Source organism: Haliotis rufescens, unplaced genomic scaffold (assembly GCF_023055435.1).
Source record: "Haliotis rufescens isolate VD_foot unplaced genomic scaffold, xgHalRufe1.0.p SCAF_62, whole genome shotgun sequence".
Lineage (NCBI taxonomy): Eukaryota > Metazoa > Mollusca > Gastropoda > Lepetellida > Haliotidae > Haliotis > Haliotis rufescens.
In genome coordinates, this window is record NW_025964353.1 from 351830 (window position 1) to 370301 (window position 18472).

Genomic DNA, 18472 nt, shown 5'->3' on the forward strand with positions numbered 1-18472 from the left:
TATTCCTCAAAGTACAGTTTTGTCTTCTGAATAAGTTTGATTTATATCTCCGAAATAGTCTAAGATATTTCTTAGCTTAACGCTTAGCTATCCTACACTCATAACTGTAAAATCCATTTCTAACATTTTTAGGGTAAACTGTTGTTTTCATACAACTTGCAGCATCTAGCAAAGTGGAAACAAACATATCAAGAGCTGAATTGATGTTGACATTAACGCTAGCCATGAGATTAGCAGAAGTTGCAAAATAGATAGATTTAAGGTTTTCAACAAATGTATTGATATTTTCCACATTCCACTGGTATTTGGATGATCTACATTCTGTTGCAATTGAATCATCTACTTCTACAGTACTAATGGGTGGCCTGTTAAAATATAGCAACAAGGGCATATGTTTTGAATCTAGCCTCTGTTCGACTGTGAAGCGAGTGAAGTATTCAAAAAGAGCAGGAGACGCAATAAAATAATCAACAACACTACAACCTTGCTCAGATGCATAAGTAAATTCACCCTGCTCATCCCCCTTGAACCTCCCATTTAAGACATACATGCTGAATGCGAAGCAAAAATCTAACAACATTTTACCAAATCTATTCATAAATGTATCCTTTGAAGATCTCTCCCCGACATGCACAGGTTCCTCCTCGGGGAATACACTTGTTTCCTCATCATTACCCGGCTCAGGGGGATTATTGTTATTACCAGTACGTGCATTTAAATCACCGCATACCAGTACGTGAAAATCTAACAGTTCAGATGAATGTTCAATCAACCACTGTTCCAGTTGTTCAAAACTTGTTCTTTTTCCTGAGGTATCATAGTAGTTTGATCCATATGGCGGTATGTACATTCCAAATAAAAGAACATCTTTATCACAAACGAATAGGCATTTAGATAATTTTATGCAAATGGCATTATCAAAAGACAAGGGGTATTGAACGCAATAAGAAGATAAAGCTCTCTTCACATACATATATACCCCACCTGACAGTCTACCGTAATCTGCAATTTTATGAGCTTTGGCAAAGTAAATATCATAATCATTTAGTTCAGGAGCATCAACAGTTTTATCAAGGAAAGTTTCTAGTAAAATAACAATATCAAAGCTTCTAATATATTCAATGAATTCATTGTCCTCTAACTTCTTACGAAGACCTTCAGTGTTCCATGACAAAATTGTGCAACACGTATCCCCATTGTTACCAGATCCAGGCTTATTATAATCATCAGTGTTATTAGTTGAGACGGGAGATGGGCCCTGGCCATACCCTCAACTTCCCATTGTGCTCGATCGTGAAGCACTCTTAGAATCTCTAACTTACTCTATCTCTAACTTAAGTCTACGTATACAGTACTTTCATCTACGTATATATAATCTACTTGGAGGAAAGTATCATCGACTATCGACCAATCACTGTCTGAGTAACGATACTCATGATTATAATACCATTTTCGTAGATCAAAGGTTATTCTTAGTAGATGTGAGTAGTATCATCTACGTCAGTATCATCTACGTAGATGCAAGTATCATTTGATCAGATGATATTGTTTTTGGAATGTGGCACAAATACGGTTTCATAGTTCACAGTGGGTGTATCAAACAGCCTACGCTTAACACTGTCAACAAACAGATACTTACATAATGTAACCGAGGCATGTATGTCGCAGCTTATGAAAACCACCCGTTGTTTACATGGTCAAAGGAGGACTTCTCTATGACAATGTAAAATAATCTTTCGGCATAATGCAAGCATTCATAAATATTCCAGACTGATGTACATGTCGCACACTCCGGCCAATGGGTCATGTCACGGGGATACTTCAAACTATAAGCGACAAAGCCCTTTCAATGGTCATAAGAAGTCTGACTATAAGCCTCGTTCTGCAAATGACTGTTATAACAATGAATAAATATCAAGTAGACAAATACATAGCATATTCGGACTCTTACTATCAACAACATTCATGAATTTCTGCACTTTACCCTTTGACTAACATGAAAGCTGAAAAATACAGATAATCTCGGGGGAGGGGCCAAGGATTTTGTATCGAGATTAGCTAATTTTTCAACTATAGCTGCCAAACCACATGATTTAAAACTATTTAAAACTACAAGCCCGAATTATTTTTCAGTAAAACGCCTTGAAACAATGTCATTTTTGTGGCATGCAATTTCCATTCTTTTTCAACAACCTGACACATTCAAGCCCCTACTCCCCACTCCCTTACCTAAAACATTGGAACCGGCATATACACCATGTATATCACTGCTGTTCGCATACATAAAAGAAACAGAATAATATAAGGAATGTTCAAGGTCTGTTAAGATGGTAACTTTATGGTTAAGCCTGTCAAGGAATCTACCCTACACAGCGCCTACAGAATGGGTTAGGGTTAGGGTAAGGGTAAGGATTAGGGTAAGGGTTAGGGTTAGGGTTAGGGTTAGGGTTAGGGTTAGGGTTAGGGTAATGGTTAGGGTTAGGGTAATGGTTAGGGTTAGGGTTAGGGTTAGGGTTAGCGTCTATAGAATGGGTTAGTGATAGGGTTAGGGTAAGGGTTAGGGTTAGGGTTAGCGTCTACAGAATGGGTTAGTGATAGGGTTAGGGTAAGGGTTAGGGTTAGGGTTGGCGTCTACAGAATGGGTTAGGGTTAGGGTCTACAGAATGGGGCGGCTGCATGGTAGGGTGTACAGGTCAATCAACCATGAATTAAACTGCACTGTTGTTCAACGCGCACTCTCACTTTCTACACGACCCTCAGTCAGGCAACTCCTGTACCTGCATGGTAGGACGTCAGACTGGACGCGGGTTCGGTGTGTTGGATATAAACAATTGGTGACTAATGGGTCTATGTAAAATATATGGCCATGACAAATGTTGGAGATTTACATGTGGATGACTGTTACTCGGTACATGTCACGTTCGTACATTTGTAGCATTCACTTCTGCACAGACATTGCAGTGTTGGGTATTACATGTGTATGCTATGCGTGTAGAATTGGTGACTTTGTTTCAACGCCACTTTGAAGAGTATTTACGTTATATGACGGCGTGTTTGCTTCATGTGGAAGGAAAACTCGAAGCTGGTTTAGACGTGTGTCACTTCGGTTAAAGCTGGTTTAGAAGTGTCACTTCGGTTAAAGCTGGTTAGGACGTGTGTCACTTCGGTTAAAGCTGGTTTAGACGTGTGTCACTTCGGTTAAAGCTGGTTTAGACGTGTGTCACTTCGGTTAAAGCCAAGAGCAAGCGTATGTTGCTGTCAAACCTAGAATCTCGGATTCACACCAACGATCATAGGATTCTGACACACCCAAGGAACGCAACTCTGCCCAGCGGTTTGCTTTGCCTAAGGCGACTAGGACATCGTAATTGCCGTGAGAACAATAACTGGCGGCGACTCACGTTTATAATCTGTCAGTGGAGGACTGTTACCTGGTACATGTCCTGTCTTTGACATTCGTCACATCCCTTTTGACACAACAAACATAAAAAAATGTGGTCTTTGTATTCAATATTTTTATTGTATTTATATATTTGATCATATGTTCTAACATTAACATTTCCTCTTCAACTCAACAGGAAAGGTTGTGTACGAACGAGGTGTCGCAGTCGTAGCACAGCACCTGTTACAATCAGTAGAGTAAGGTTACAATTCAGACTGCTTTGTGTTCAAAGCTATATCATTTCCTGGCTATGATACTGAAACACAGGAAGAGTTCAAATAATATCACAAAGAGAGAATTATATGTTGCCATCATTTGCAGTGTTCGTCATGTGAATGATTCTTCCACCTGTGTGAAGATGGCGTAGGTGATACTGATACATCTTGGGCACATGTCCCTTCAATAATTGAAACCGTGGCAAGTGCTGATGTATAAGAAATTACAGGGCGCATTCATGGAAGTCATGATGCCCGCGTTATCCTATGATTGTGTTTCCATCGTGTATGCAATGGATAACTGTTGCATCTAGATTATATTTTATGTGCATATATACTTGTTCTTGTGTATATAAAATGTCTACTAACGTCGCCGTCCTCATCCTACTCTTTACAGTTCTATGTGGTTAATCTACAATAGTGACGATGGCTTTATACTGATATCTACGACAGATCAGAAATTCATTAACGTACAAATGGCTATTTGCTGGCATTGAAATATCTGTTGATGACAGCATCAACAGCTATCAGCGTTCCCTCAGACCATCCTTGAAGATTACCAGGTGCCCATGAATTAGTGACAAGGTATATTTCATCGGACGCAGATGGTTTATACAACATGTCACGAACTTTTCTGTCATCAAACCCTGGCTTGAAATCGCCCCATGCAGCTTGGAAAGGATATTTGTCCCACAACATCATTGCGCCTCCTACAGCCTCAGGGATGTCAGATTGGCTGACGTTGTAGATGGCGCTCAGGTACTTCTCAACTCTCTTCTTGACGACGTCGGTAACGGCATTCACTCCTGGGAGACTGCCAGGGATGGGTGTCCCGAACTGACTCAGTTCTCGCCAGTAGTGTACCAAGTCCCCGTCGTGGTAGGACGCCATGATGATGGAGACGTTGTTGGTGCCGGTGGACCAGTCATAGGTCTGTCTGTTGGGTAGGTCACTCTTGGTATGGGTGATGTCTGGGTTGCCGGTCTTCCACCATTTGGTGTTGTAGGCCAGGTAGATTCTACCAGCAGGGATACCAACAAGAGAATCTATATTCTTTACAATGTCAGGGTTGTTCTTGAACACTGGGATGTCTATCTCCTGTATGCATCTCTGCTGTACAGCAAGGACAACTCTCCTGGCGCATATGGTCACTTCTTTGTTACCCATCTGGAATTGACGATGACAATGGTTCACACCTTCTGAGTATATCTATAATATATAAACTAGGGAATATATAGTTGTGAGGTGAAAATACAGGAAATTACACCTATGTCTGGCAATGAAAGTGAGTGATTTATGTGGCAAGAACATTTCCGAGGAAATCAAGCTCCCAAACACAACATTGTGACAGTCATGGTGTAAGTGATCTCGTCTAGTCACTAAGACTCGGTTGTCGCATATTAATTTCCTGGGAATAAACGCTTAAAGACACTTTGATAAACACATTGAATCATGGAGGAAGCAACAGCAACAATCATGCGACATTTGCAACGTGCTGAACGTGTATCTGCAATCAGCATGTAGCAGGTGGGCACGCGTCAGAATATAGTTGCCCAAACGCTGCATGTTTCTCAATTTGTCATCAGCAGATTGTGGGCCCAATTCAAACAACCAGATAATAATCGACACTGCTCTGGACGCCCAAGGGCAAAACCCCCACCCAAGGACAGAATAGACGGACGTTAACGTGGTACAGCATGAACGTTTGGGGGTGAGGGGGTGAGGGGGTGGGGTGGGTCCATACTGATATGGTTTTGGCATCACAATGACTGGCCGAACTGCGCTCCATGTTGTCCATTGTAGAGTCACAGGTCGATACAATGGGGACAACATCATTGCACTACTCGTGGTGCCATTTGCACACCGTTTTGGGCAACGTTTTACCCGTCAAGATGGTAATGTACGTGTTCATCGTGCCGGGATTGTGATCCAATTCCTCAAAGAGTAAAACATCCATGACATGCCTTGGCCAGTACTCAGTACTGACATTCCCTCCTCTGAACACGTCAGGGGCGTTGGCAGACGTATACGTCAACGTCAAAATCCACCCACCGCTCTCAATGAACTCGGTGCTGCTCTCACTGATGAGTGGAACACCATGAGTCATGCTGACATTGGTCGACTCATCAGAAGCATGCCTCGAAGAATTCGTTCATGTCTGGCCAACATATGTGGCTTTACCAGATATCATTGACGTTGGCTGCCAAATGCAAATTTTGAATGTGATCCCCGACCTCTTTAACGACCCAGTGCGCCACCATTATATCACACCAATAGAACCCTTTAGATCTGATTGCATACTCCCCAGCAGATCAGGTGGGTTAGACTAATCACTCACTAGCTTGAATAATGTTTCAGCTATACATTGGCTTTATATCCGCAGTATAATACAATGTACAGGAACGTGCTATTACGTAGTGCTATTTGAAGATGTCTATTCTCATTAGATGCTCTTTTTCAGGCATATTAATTTAAATTATAACTAAATCTCTCTTCCTTGTGTACATATAACAGAGCCTTCAATGCAGTTTATATCTGGGGCAGAAACCTGTACGGGAGTTGTGATAGCGTCTGTTGTCTGAGTCTTCCTGAACCCGAGGTTGTATCCTCCAGCCTGTCTCTTCTCTATCTTCATCAGTTGGTGGTTCAGGTGCAGCTCGTGTCTGTGGGGAAAACATACCATGGTTCTACAGGGAGGACACTGACCTGTACAGGAGTTGTGATTCCGTCTGTTGTCTGAGTCTTCCTGAACCCGAGGTTGTATCCTCCAGCCTGTCTCTTCTCTATCTTCATCAGTTGGTGGTTCAGGTGGAGCTTGTGGCTGTAGGAAGAAATGTAGTGAGGGCAACATGGAAATCAGGAAATTATTTCGAAAGGTTTTTCAATCACACTCTGTAATGTCGATCCTCAGGTAACTTGAACCAGCATGACTGCGCAATATCTTGAACGATTATATACAGGAACATCTACCTTGCTAACTAGCATAAACACAGTTTAGTATATTAGATACATTATATGTAAATAAATCCTCACCATTCCCCGTAAAATATATTATCAGATATATTTTGAAATATGAAAAGTAACCTTGATCAAAAGACTGTTTGATATGTATCAAAGGTCTCTGACGACTGACTACTTTTTGTTGCTCAATGGGAGGATTTAGGTTTTTGAAGACATGACAATTGAGTGAGTGAGTTCCGTTTAACGCCGACTTTTTACAGTATTCCAGTCATGTCAGCTTAATGTGGGAATGCAGGTCTCAGACGTTTACAATTTTGGTGAAATCCACGAACACGGGTATTGTGGCGACAAACCTAGAAATGGAGGATCAGGATTCGAACCCACCATCTTTGGTTTCTGGTTACCTCCTACCAACTTAAGAGAAATATTAACGTTATGAAAATAGAAATCCACCTGGTGCTTGTATTCAGGAATTTCTCCATTAAAGTCAGTGGCACCTTCCCCATCCCACCATCTATTGCATTAATTTCTTCAGGTGGCCCTGTTGTCACAGGGTATGACAATGAGATTGTTGGACCGTTGAGGGCTCCGTGACTGCCCACAGTAGTAGCCCAGCCACCTGTTTCAGAGAGGTATCTGTACGCCTCCCGACTGGCAAAACGTCCATAAACGTTGTCAAGCCTGGGGGAAAAGTTACAACAATGGGTATATAGACTGCAAAAATGTTACACAGTATACATATAGCATCAGCGGTTAGTCAAAGATATATAGGACCAAACAAATATTCATTTAAAACTACTTTTCTTGCAATGCGTTTCTTAAATGTCGTACTGTTAAAACCAGGACATGACTGGGGAATTTCTCTTTGAAAGACTTCAATCATATCTATAATATATTCGTATTATTACTTTAAGAAATAAACTGAGGGCCAAAAGAAACGTTACCAACATTAACTGATTTGCCAATTTGAAACAAAGACAGTAAAGAACACATCTCACGAATACAGCCTTCATGTTCTCTGTCGTTCTTTGCACGTGCTTTGCGGATTTATGGGGATATTTGTGTTTTTCAGCAATTTAAAAAAAAATTCTTTCCCAAAAATTATCGTGCAATTTCCGGGTATAAATTACGCACGGATCTGTTCCCTATCATTGCTTGCGATGACTAACACCAACGAATATGCCAAGACTGACCGCTGTCCAGAGGGAGAGAGCCATAGGTATGTTGCAGATGGGAGCGACATGAACATTAACATGAACTGCTCCAAGATGACCATTACCAGACTAGTCGCACGTCTCCGACAGACTGGTAGAACCGCAGACAAACCACGGAATGGCAGACCAAAGGTCACGACCCAGCAGGATGACCGCTTTTTACGGGTACTTCATCTGAGGAACAGATTTCCTACTGTGACGTCATCAGCTGCCAACAGCTAAGGACATCCGGACAGTTGACAAACCGTGACCAGACGACTACGACATTGTGGTCTCTGGGCTTATCGCCCTTTCAAGGGCATGACCTTGACCCGTCAACATCGACGTGCCAGATTGAAGTGGTGCAGGCAAACTCAGCGATGGCAACAAAGGGAATGGCGGCGAGTGCTGTTTAGTGACGAGAGCAGGTTCCACCTCTTCAAACCTGATGGGCGGACGCGAGTTTATCGACGACGTGGTGAACGTACGGCTCCTTGTTTTGTCCAGGAGGTGGAATCTTACGGGGGCGGAAGTGTGATGGTCTGGCGTGGCATTTGCGGGGACGAGAAGACGGAACTTGTCATCATCGAAGGCAATCTGACAGCACAACGCTACATTGACAATATCTTACGGCCAGTGGTTCTTCCTTTCATCCAGCGTCAACAACGGACGGTGTTCCAACAAGATAACGCCACACCCCATAAAGCCCGTATTACTAGAGACTTCTTCAACGCCAACAACGTGACTGTCCTGCCGTGGCTAGCGCGATCCCCAGATCTTTCACCTATAGAACATCTCTGGGACCAGCTGGGGCGTCGTCTTCTGAAACGTCAACATCCTCCCTTCACGAGACAAGCGTTGATCGTTGCCCTCCGTGAGGAATGGAATCGGATACCTGCAGTCGATGTGAGGACGCTTGTCTACTCAGTTCGACGCCGCATTCGAAGATGCATTGCCGCTCATGGAGGTCATATCCCGTATTGAACGGTCTGGGCCGTCGTCACCTTAAAGTTGTAACCAATGTTGTTGATCGAATACTGGACGAATGACCCCTTGTCAAAAAATGTCCCTGCTGGAGGTCAAGGACGTTGTTGTTGAATTAGTAAATTCGCATTTTACTGTTGTGAATGATGAATTTCTACAATACAATTGTTATTGCTGCTTCAAATTGTGTTGGTCATATTTCATCCTAGAAATATCGTTGGTAACGTTTCTTTTGGCCGTCAGTTTAGATCATTCAAGGGTACAATGTATACGTGTTTAGTTTCTTGTTTAGTGCCCCACTCAGCAATATTCCAACTAAATTTATTTGACGATGGCCTGTAAATAATCGACCCTGGACCAGACCATCCAGCTACTGGAACAATAATCCAAGATGTCAGGGTACGATAATACACAATAAACTAGTCACCGAGTCTGACCGTTAGATCTATTATTGGTTGGTTGGTTGGTTTGTTGTTTAACACCGCACTCAGCAATATCCCAGCTATAAGACGTCGGTCTGTACATAAACGAGTCTGGACCAGGCAATCCAGTGATTCACATCATGAACATCGATCAACGCAATTGGGATCGACGACATGCATCAAACAAGTCAGCGAACCTGACCAACCGATCCCGTTAGTCGCCTTTTACGACAAGCATAGTCGCCTTTTACGGCAAGCAAGGGTTGCTGAAGACCTATTCTACCCCGGATCTTCACGGGTCGATCGATCTATTAAGTCGCCCCTCACCACCAGCATAGGATGATCGGGACCAACTCTAACCCGGAGTCCTAACATGGCGTACAATGGGATATAGTATCTACTTACGACATTTTGTACAGCAGAGTGCCATCCACGGTTTTAATCTTATACAGGTCGTCCGGGCTGGGGTACATGGTCGAGTTGTTAAAAAAGATGAGGTTCTTGTTAAAGATGTTCCTTCAGCGACAGAGACGTATTTTAAGGACATAATGACATCCGAGATATATCCAAGAACATTGCATTCTTCTTTTCAACTAACATCACATAGCATTTATTTTCAATTAGTTAATACATTCCTGTATAGAGATCCCAATCAGCTTTAATGTCTTCTGGAGTTTCAATGAAAGCTAAACTGATAAGGATCTATTGCTATTGATGGAATTTTCTTTTAATTCTGTTGAACTTTCAAACCCCTTAATCATTATTACTGTTCCCCCCCAAAAGATTGAATGCATATTAATACCATTTCAATATACCAGGAACTTTCATTTCACTAGGGGGGAGGTTGTAAGGCATGCGACTTGTTCCGAAGTCAGTATTGCGCATGTGCTTGTTGCGAGTGTACCAGATCGTCTCATCTGCATTTCCATATCTAAGGGGGAAGGGGATGATCTTCAGACCAAGCTCCGTCGCTGTTCTCGTTAAGATAGTGTGAGCACTTCCCCTAAATCTCATCCCTCCCAAATCGAGGTACGTCCCCGGGGCGACAGGCAGCTCGGCAGTGAAGAGTCTCCCCCCGACTCGGTCCGAGTACTCGAACACGGAGATGGAGAGACCTCTGTCCCTCAGTCTCCACCCGGTGTAGGCGCCCCCAATACCGCCGCCGATCACGGCGATGTCCAGACAGTCGTCAGATGAATTTGTAGCTGAAGATATCGAAGACTTAACCACATTAATTCGTCATGGATGGAATGGTCTAGTGACTTAAACATAAAAGCAGACACAGTAAGTTTGAAACGAACAGTTTTGATCATTACAGATTGGTGTTCTAACGGCTGTATCGTGTGCCCATTGTTACGATAATGTATTTAATGCTTGTAAGTAAATTATCAAAGATTCACAATTATGTTACATTATCTATGCAGTGTATCAGTGTCACGGCGCTGTGCTCCAATGAACTGCGCTGAAAAAAAGATCACTGATTACTTACATAAGAGCAAACATACTCCTGGGTCATCTCCCAGTCGTCAGACACCCCATTTGTCAGACACCCCACTTGTCAGACACCCCATTCGTCGGACACCCCATTCGTCGGACAAGCCATTCGTCGGACACCTCATTTGTCAGACACCCCATTTGTCAGACACCCCATTTGTCAGTCACCCCATTTGTCAGACACCCTATTCGTCGGACACCTCATTCGTCGGACACTTCATTCGTCGGACACCCCATTTGTCAGACACCCCATTCGTCGGACACCTCATTCGTCGGACACCCCATTCGTCGGACACCCCATTTGTCAGACGGCTTAAAACAACATATTTTAGGGTTGAGGACACATAAGGCGTGTGATATATTCCGTTAAATCCGAATAGACTAGTCATGTCGTCAACAACAAAATGGTACAAACTAAACTACAATTTATAATATCAGTGTTCATTCTCGATTTATCATTGCTTTATGCTTTGGAACATATTGCTTAGTTAAAGGAGTTTTACATTATACACATGAAGTATAATAGATAACATATACATACTATATAATGACCGTCAATCATTATGAACATAGTAATATTTACTTCCACATCAATGTCAATGTACTGTCAGTCATTCACCTTAACAAATAATGGAATTAATTTATCATGTTTACAGTCAAATATTGAGCTGCGTCGCTCATGTTCTAAGAAATGTTTTCTTACCATTGGCTATGGTGTGTAACCTTAACATAATGTAGACAAATGCATTTTCCTGATTCTGATGGTGCATCTGACATAAGTCTCCACCTTTTCGCGAAAACCGTAAATCGTACAATCGACAATCGATTTCTAGAGGATATGGAAAGGGTTTTGACGCTTTATTTACAGCATTCTTTACCACAATATTCTAATGTATTTGGCATGATACATTTCACCATTATAATTTAAATGATTTACAATGAATATGATGAATTAAGCATACTAAAGTTTGCAGTCGTTTATGATTGTGTACCTTTCATGCACATGATAAAAGGATTTACTGACACATACAGGTATGACGGAGCCTCATCGTGCTTTCCCTGCAATATGCAGCTATGTGATTGGATTTCTTGAAGTTATTGAGTAAATAAAAACACACAAAGAAACGATGTTGTGTAATTTTAAGTTGTCATTGGTTTCTGTGAAGTTTCCTTTCTCCCCAGTGATTGATGTTGCGATGGCGAATTTTGGCTTTGTTGCCAGGCAATATTTTAGTCAGGATGGTCATTATATCGTTATTGGTGTACATTAATCCAACCTTCTATAAACATATCAGCATATACTCAATAGTGATACAAAGATGTTCGTTATCTGTCATGTTACGCGCCGGGTTTGAGAGTAAGGGGTTTCTAATGGAGCCTATAACACAAGGTCCTGCCCATCGAGATTGACGCATGGTTTCATTTAAAAAGTGTACTTCCTGCTTGTGGAAACATGTCCACTAACCCCAGAATCTCCCAATCTTCTCTGTGCCACAGTTGTCCATCTAGGTACACACGCCGTCGTAGAACAACCACCATAGCATTGTACTGAGAGTCGGTTGTCCTCCCTTGGCTATCCTCTCACACCACAGACCTTTTCGGCATCTGAAATGTACAGTTGTGGCTACATTTGGTGTACTCTACTTCAAGAGGGAAAAGTTATTTCCTATCCATGAATGAATGGACTATTTATAGACGGAAACCATATATTTTCAGGAATAATTCAAATGTGCATAACGTATACATATGACAAAGATGTGCAATTACCATTTTGTTTATGAATTAGACGAAAGATTACCGTTGTGTATTTGAAATAGACGTGAGATTACCGTTCTTTATATGAAATAGACGTGAAATTTCCGTTGTGTATATGAAATAGACGTCAGACTACAGTTGTGTACATGAAATGGACGTCAGATTACCGTTGTGTATATGAAATAGACGTCAGACTACAGTTGTGTACATGAAATAGACGTCAGACTACCGTTGTGTATATGAAATAGACGTCAGACTACAGTTGTGTATATGAAATAGACGTCAGATTACCGTTGTGTATATGAAATAGACGTCAGACTACCGTTGTGTATATGAAATAGAGGTCAGACTACCGCTGTGTATATGAAATAGACGTCAGATTACCGTTGTGTATATGAAATAGACGTCAGATTACCTTTGTGTGTTTGAAATAGACGTCATATTACCGTTGTGTATATGAAATAGACGTCAGACTACAGTTGTGTATATGAAATAGACGTCAGACTACCGTTGTGTATATGAAATAGACGTCAGACTACAGTTGTGTATATGAAATAGACGTCAGACTACCGTTGTGTACATGAAATGGACGTCAGATTACTATTTTGCATATGAAATAGACGTAAGACTATCGTTGTGTATATGAAATAGACGTCAGACTACAGTTGTGTATATGAAATAGACGTCAGATTACCGTTGTGTATATGAAATAGACGTCAGACTACCGCTGTGTACATGAAACGGACGTCAGATTACTATTTTGCATATGAAATAGACGTCGGACTACCGTTGTGTATATGAAATAGACGTCAGATTACCTTTGTGTGTTTGTAATAGACGTCAGACTACCGTTGTGTATATGAAATAGACGTCAGATTACCTTTGTGTGTTTGAAATAGACGTCAGATTACCTTTGTGTATATGAAATAGACGCTAGATTACCTTTGTGTGTAGCTTCCACATGGTTCGCCCTTGTCCAAGGCACACACGGGGCAGCAGACACACGCCCTCTGTGTTTTCTCGCAGCCTGGAGGAAGGGTGGGGCACACCACGTCAGTGCTGCAGGAGAAGCACGACAAGGCTTCAACATACCCGAACATGTAGATACAGAACAAGAAAACACAAACGAAATTCTTCATGATGGACACGACTGAATTGACAATGGGAGATTTGATTTATCAGTTATATATGACGCCCACTTCCTTATCCTGGTCGCGATAAAGAATTGCCTTAGGGGGAGATGAATCGAGTGTATCTGTGTCACTATCAACTTGCTTTATTTCATACCCCCATATGTGTATATTGTTCAAATTATTCATATAAGAGGGCAAAATAGTATCTTTAACCAGGATGCGTCAAGCGAAAACGGCACATGTCTCGGAGAATGCCGCATCAACATCTGGCGAAAACTGCAATGTAGCTTCCTAATATTTGAAATAAATAAAACATTAAGCAGGTGAATATACTATTTCCAAATGTATTTTATTTAAAGGGAACATTTGAGATCGATATCTGTACTAAAACGGAAATTTATATCGATGTATGCAGTTGGTTGGTTGGTTGGTTGGTTGTTTAAAGCCGCACTCAGCAATATTCCAGCTATATGACGGCGGTCTGTAAATAATCGAGTCCGGACCAGACAATCCAGTGATTAATATCATGTGCATCAACCCACGCAATCGGGATTGATGACCGTGCATCAACCAAGTCATCGAGCCTGACCACCCGATCCCGTTAGTCGCCTTTTACGACAGGCATAGTCGCCTTTTACGGCAAGCATGGGTTGCTGAAGACCTATTCTACCCCGGATTCTTCATGGGTCCGATGTATGCAGAGTAGCATTCTTGTAAACAATTTGCCTAAACCTATTTTGAACATGTTCAAATGTAACCTTTTATTAAATAAACATGAAATTATAGCATCAGTCTTATAAAGCGAAAAAAAAACTTTCTACAATCACAAGTCCATTCGACGACTCCGACTATATCACAGACATGTGTTTATGAATCAGTATCAAACAGCATCAACTACATTTATGCATTTATGGAATATGTATATGGTGTATTCAGTGTACAGTATATATATACCGCTTGAAGTAGTGTTTTACCGCTTCATAACCTTTATAGGTGTTGTTTTACATTTATATATCAATCTTTATATCCCAGATAGGGAGATTTTGTGAACACTTCATCATTTCATAACACAAAGTAGCAACTAATTTGTCTGTCTGTGTCTGAGTCTGAATCGGTGTTTGTTTCTGTGTAATGGTTTATTTTTCTGACATGATTGGTAATTACTGTTCATGTGCTGGAGGTACGTGTTTAATACAGTATGTAGAATTACATTTTAAAATCATTTTGTACCCTGATATCATTTTAACATAATAACTGTATACGTGTAGGTGATTTTATAACAGAACAATGAAATTAGGAGTATAATAACGTATTTTTATATAATAAAAGACCATATGGAAGATCCGGCGACGTAAGGAGGTGTTAATTGACATTACAGACAGTGCCGGGGAAGAAGGGTCCTGCCCGGAGGGGGCTTATGATTAGAGGGGATGCCCTGAATGTTTGCTGTATACATTAAACAGAAAAAGGAGATAGAATTTCTGTGCACTTTGGAAACATACTGAAATAATTAGGTATTTTGAATGAATGATCTTCCCCCTACCACGTTATGAAGATGTTGTTGATGCCATATATAGGCTACAGTCATGGCAACATTTTAGTGTCTTTTTGCAAATACTCCTCCATCCAGATACAAAAAAACAAGACGGCCTGCATTACACCCGATGATTTATTTTTTAATGGAATCGCCCCCCTTTCAGCAAACCATATCAAGCACTAAAAGAAATGAATTGGCGTTAAATATTAATATATGTAGATGACATCATAATATGTTCTAAAACGCTTTCAGAACATTTGAATCCCCTCAAGGCACTATTCCAAAGGATCAAAGAAGCAGGACTCACTTTAAAAACCAAACAAGCAAATGTAAATTCGCGAAAAAACAGGTCACCTACTTAGAGCACATCTTCAGCAAATATGGCATCCATGTCGATCCTTCAAAAATAGATTAGTCACACAGATCCCACCACCTAACAATGTCCATGACATGTGTCATTTGTTAGGTTTAGCCTTGTATTATAGCACATTTGTAGAAAACTTTCATGCTGCAAATAAAGTGACATTGCAAGATGAAGCATACACCCTGAATAAATTTCTGTAAATCGTGAACGGTTTGAATGTCGGAATGGTCCCGCTGAAGACCACCCGCGGAATAGAAGTGCATGTCCATGTTATGTTGGTTGTTAATGGTAAGTTTTGAAACATGTCTTTTGTAAAGAATAAGCAATACCAAATCTGAAATATTTACAAAAATTTCATTTCTCTCGGCTTTTCTGGTTCAAAATATAGGTTCTGCAAGAGAGGTCACTTTCTGTATCGGCCGTTTGACCTTGACCTTAGCAGGTACCACTGCCCATTACCATCGACACTTCGGAAGCAACATATCAGACACTTCTTTGATCAGACCATAACAACAAGTACAACAATGAGTACTTCCAACAAGTATAACATCCTTTATTTACACGAAGTGTTGACTGGGCGAGTGTCAACATCTACAGACTGCCATTATATAGCTGTAGCATTGCTGACTGCGACATAAAACCCCAGTCACTCTCTCTAAACCTAATCAGTTCTTGTATCAGATAGTAGGTCTCGCATTGTACTGGAGCAAGGGTCCATCTCTGTGCTCTGGGCGATGTTACGGTTATATTCCTCTACGCCGTTTTTCGTCTCGACCGTGATGTAAGCGCGAAGCTTGTTACCCCCGTTTCCTCTCTGACTGTCATCAGTAGTACGCCAGTGATCCTGTCTTGTTTAACAAGAAATTTCGATAACAGCTAGTAGACCGAGAGCGCAATTTGCAGAACTAGCCTCGGCTTGACCTTTTGATAGTCAAGATGTTCAGTTCGCAGGAGCCCGAGATATCTGTTTTTGAGATTTGTCACAAACTCAATAAGAGTTGGTCTCCTCATACATGTGTAGTTCTAGGAGTTGACGGGATTTAAAGTACATAGTCTTTGATATTGACGGATAGATCGACATTTTAATGTTCTGAGACTAAGTGTTTAGGGAGTCTAAATGCAGGTTCATATTATTCTCAGCCGAAGTGAAAAGCACGAAGTCGTCAGCATATGCAAGACTGCTCACACAGTTGTCGTCGATATTCACACCATGCGACATCTGGATAATGCTCATGATCAGATCGTTGATATATATGTTGAAAGGAAGCGGGGATAAAAGGCAACCCTGTTCCAGGCCACAGTCCACATCAAACCATGGCGTATATAGACCGTTTAGACAACGTTTCACGTCTGTACATAGGGATACAATGGCGTTAAAGATATTCCCATTAATCCTATTTCCTAATGTCTGCCATATTATTTGTCTGTCAATACAGGCATGTGCCTTTATGAAATCTACGAAAGTGACATATGCTCATTGTTTTAAACTCTTCAGTGTCTCTATGATGGCGTTCCGGGTTGAGATATGCTCAACAGCTGATCTTCCTCTTCTGAAACAAACAGAAGACTGTTAGATAGATAATTATTGAGAACACCACACTTCAGTTTATATCCCGAGGTGATATATTGTAAGGGGTCGCTTGTATCAGTATTTAGGTATAGGGTTTATTTTGCCTCATGTCCACAGCCTAGCTATTTTGTACATAGCAAAACATGAATTAAAAAGGTTGTGAAGAAAGGACAAACCATTTTCATTCTTCGGCAGATGAGAATGAATACGGTTCTATCCTTGTGATTTTCCTCTCTAAGCTTGCAGTACATAAAAGCGGCAAAACCCTTTCCATGTTCATATGAAATCTCTGCTAAAAGTGTACGATTCCGACTATATCATGAGCATATGTCTATGATTAAGTATTAAATCTGTGTTCGCGAAAAGGTGATCATATACTGCCACACTGTTGGCACCCGTCACAAACACATGCAAGGGCAAGTCAATCGTTCACCTAAAAAACAAACAACATGGGAAGTCAGTATAGGGAATAGCATCGGAATAATGTTTGTCACCGATGGGTCACACTTGGAAATGTCCTCCTTTTGTCAACGATAAAAGCTTTTGAAAGCTTTACTAAGGCCTTGAATATTGTAACCGCGATCAAACAACTTTGAGCAAGAGTCGTATGACGCTCGTTGTACGCTTGGTGGAAAGAACTTGCTCGATTGTACCTTAAAAGTTGTAAATCTAGACACTAAAGCCTGGAGCTGCATGAATATTGGCCGACTTTCTTCCAAGTCTCTAAAGCAGTGTGTACAATTGGATATTGTACCGTCTGGGAGGTGTTCATCTGGGCATTGTCTGAACTCTGCTACTTCTGAATCCTAATTTACGTTTTCTTCCAGAAGTCACATTGATTATGATCTAGATCTTCGATAGTTTTCCGTGTATTTTGCCGTTTTGCTCTTATGAACACTCCCGCAGACAGCCTTTTACTGCCGCTTCCTTGGTCCTTTATGCTTTGACCATTGTCTTTCTGTCGTACATATTTCCGACCACATCGCTGTATCATTCCACCGTGGCTTCTTCCATTTCCGTTTTCTATGATTCTAATGCCCTTCAAGAACAATTTATCTACTGGGCAATGTATTTGACATATCTAACTTCACACAGCTTACAAATTCGGTATCTGCAAATTTGATATTGTGTTTCCGATGTTTCTAAAATGTGAAAACTAATCTTAAGATTTTAGGATATTTCACTGGAAGACAGAAAACTATCTGGGACAGTCGGGTACATAAATTCTGGGACTTTGCAGAAGCACATGCATTTTCTTGTCTTTGCCCCAATCTATCACCTGCATCCAGAGAATAACTCCAGGTCAGAACAGAGTGGTTAATGGAACCCACAGCTGCTGAGTGCGGCGTTAAACAACAATCAAACAAACAAAACACAGCCGTAGAATCAGGAGCTCCTACTA

The 18472-nt window shown here is 41.2% G+C and overlaps 1 protein-coding gene across 1 annotated transcript; it reads right to left on the bottom strand.

The window, feature by feature from the left end:
* Positions 1-4137: 4137 nt before the first annotated feature.
* LOC124114004 (aplysianin-A-like) lies at positions 4138-12216 on the bottom strand. The gene is made up of 7 exons (XM_048386909.1): positions 12177-12216; positions 10122-10422; positions 9623-9733; positions 7072-7299; positions 6338-6478; positions 5645-5738; positions 4138-4824 (listed from the first exon to the last, which is right to left on the bottom strand). Exons 1-7 carry the CDS (start codon positions 12214-12216, stop codon positions 4138-4140), a joined length of 1602 nt encoding a protein of 533 aa, XP_048242866.1.
* Positions 12217-18472: the final 6256 nt, after the last annotated feature.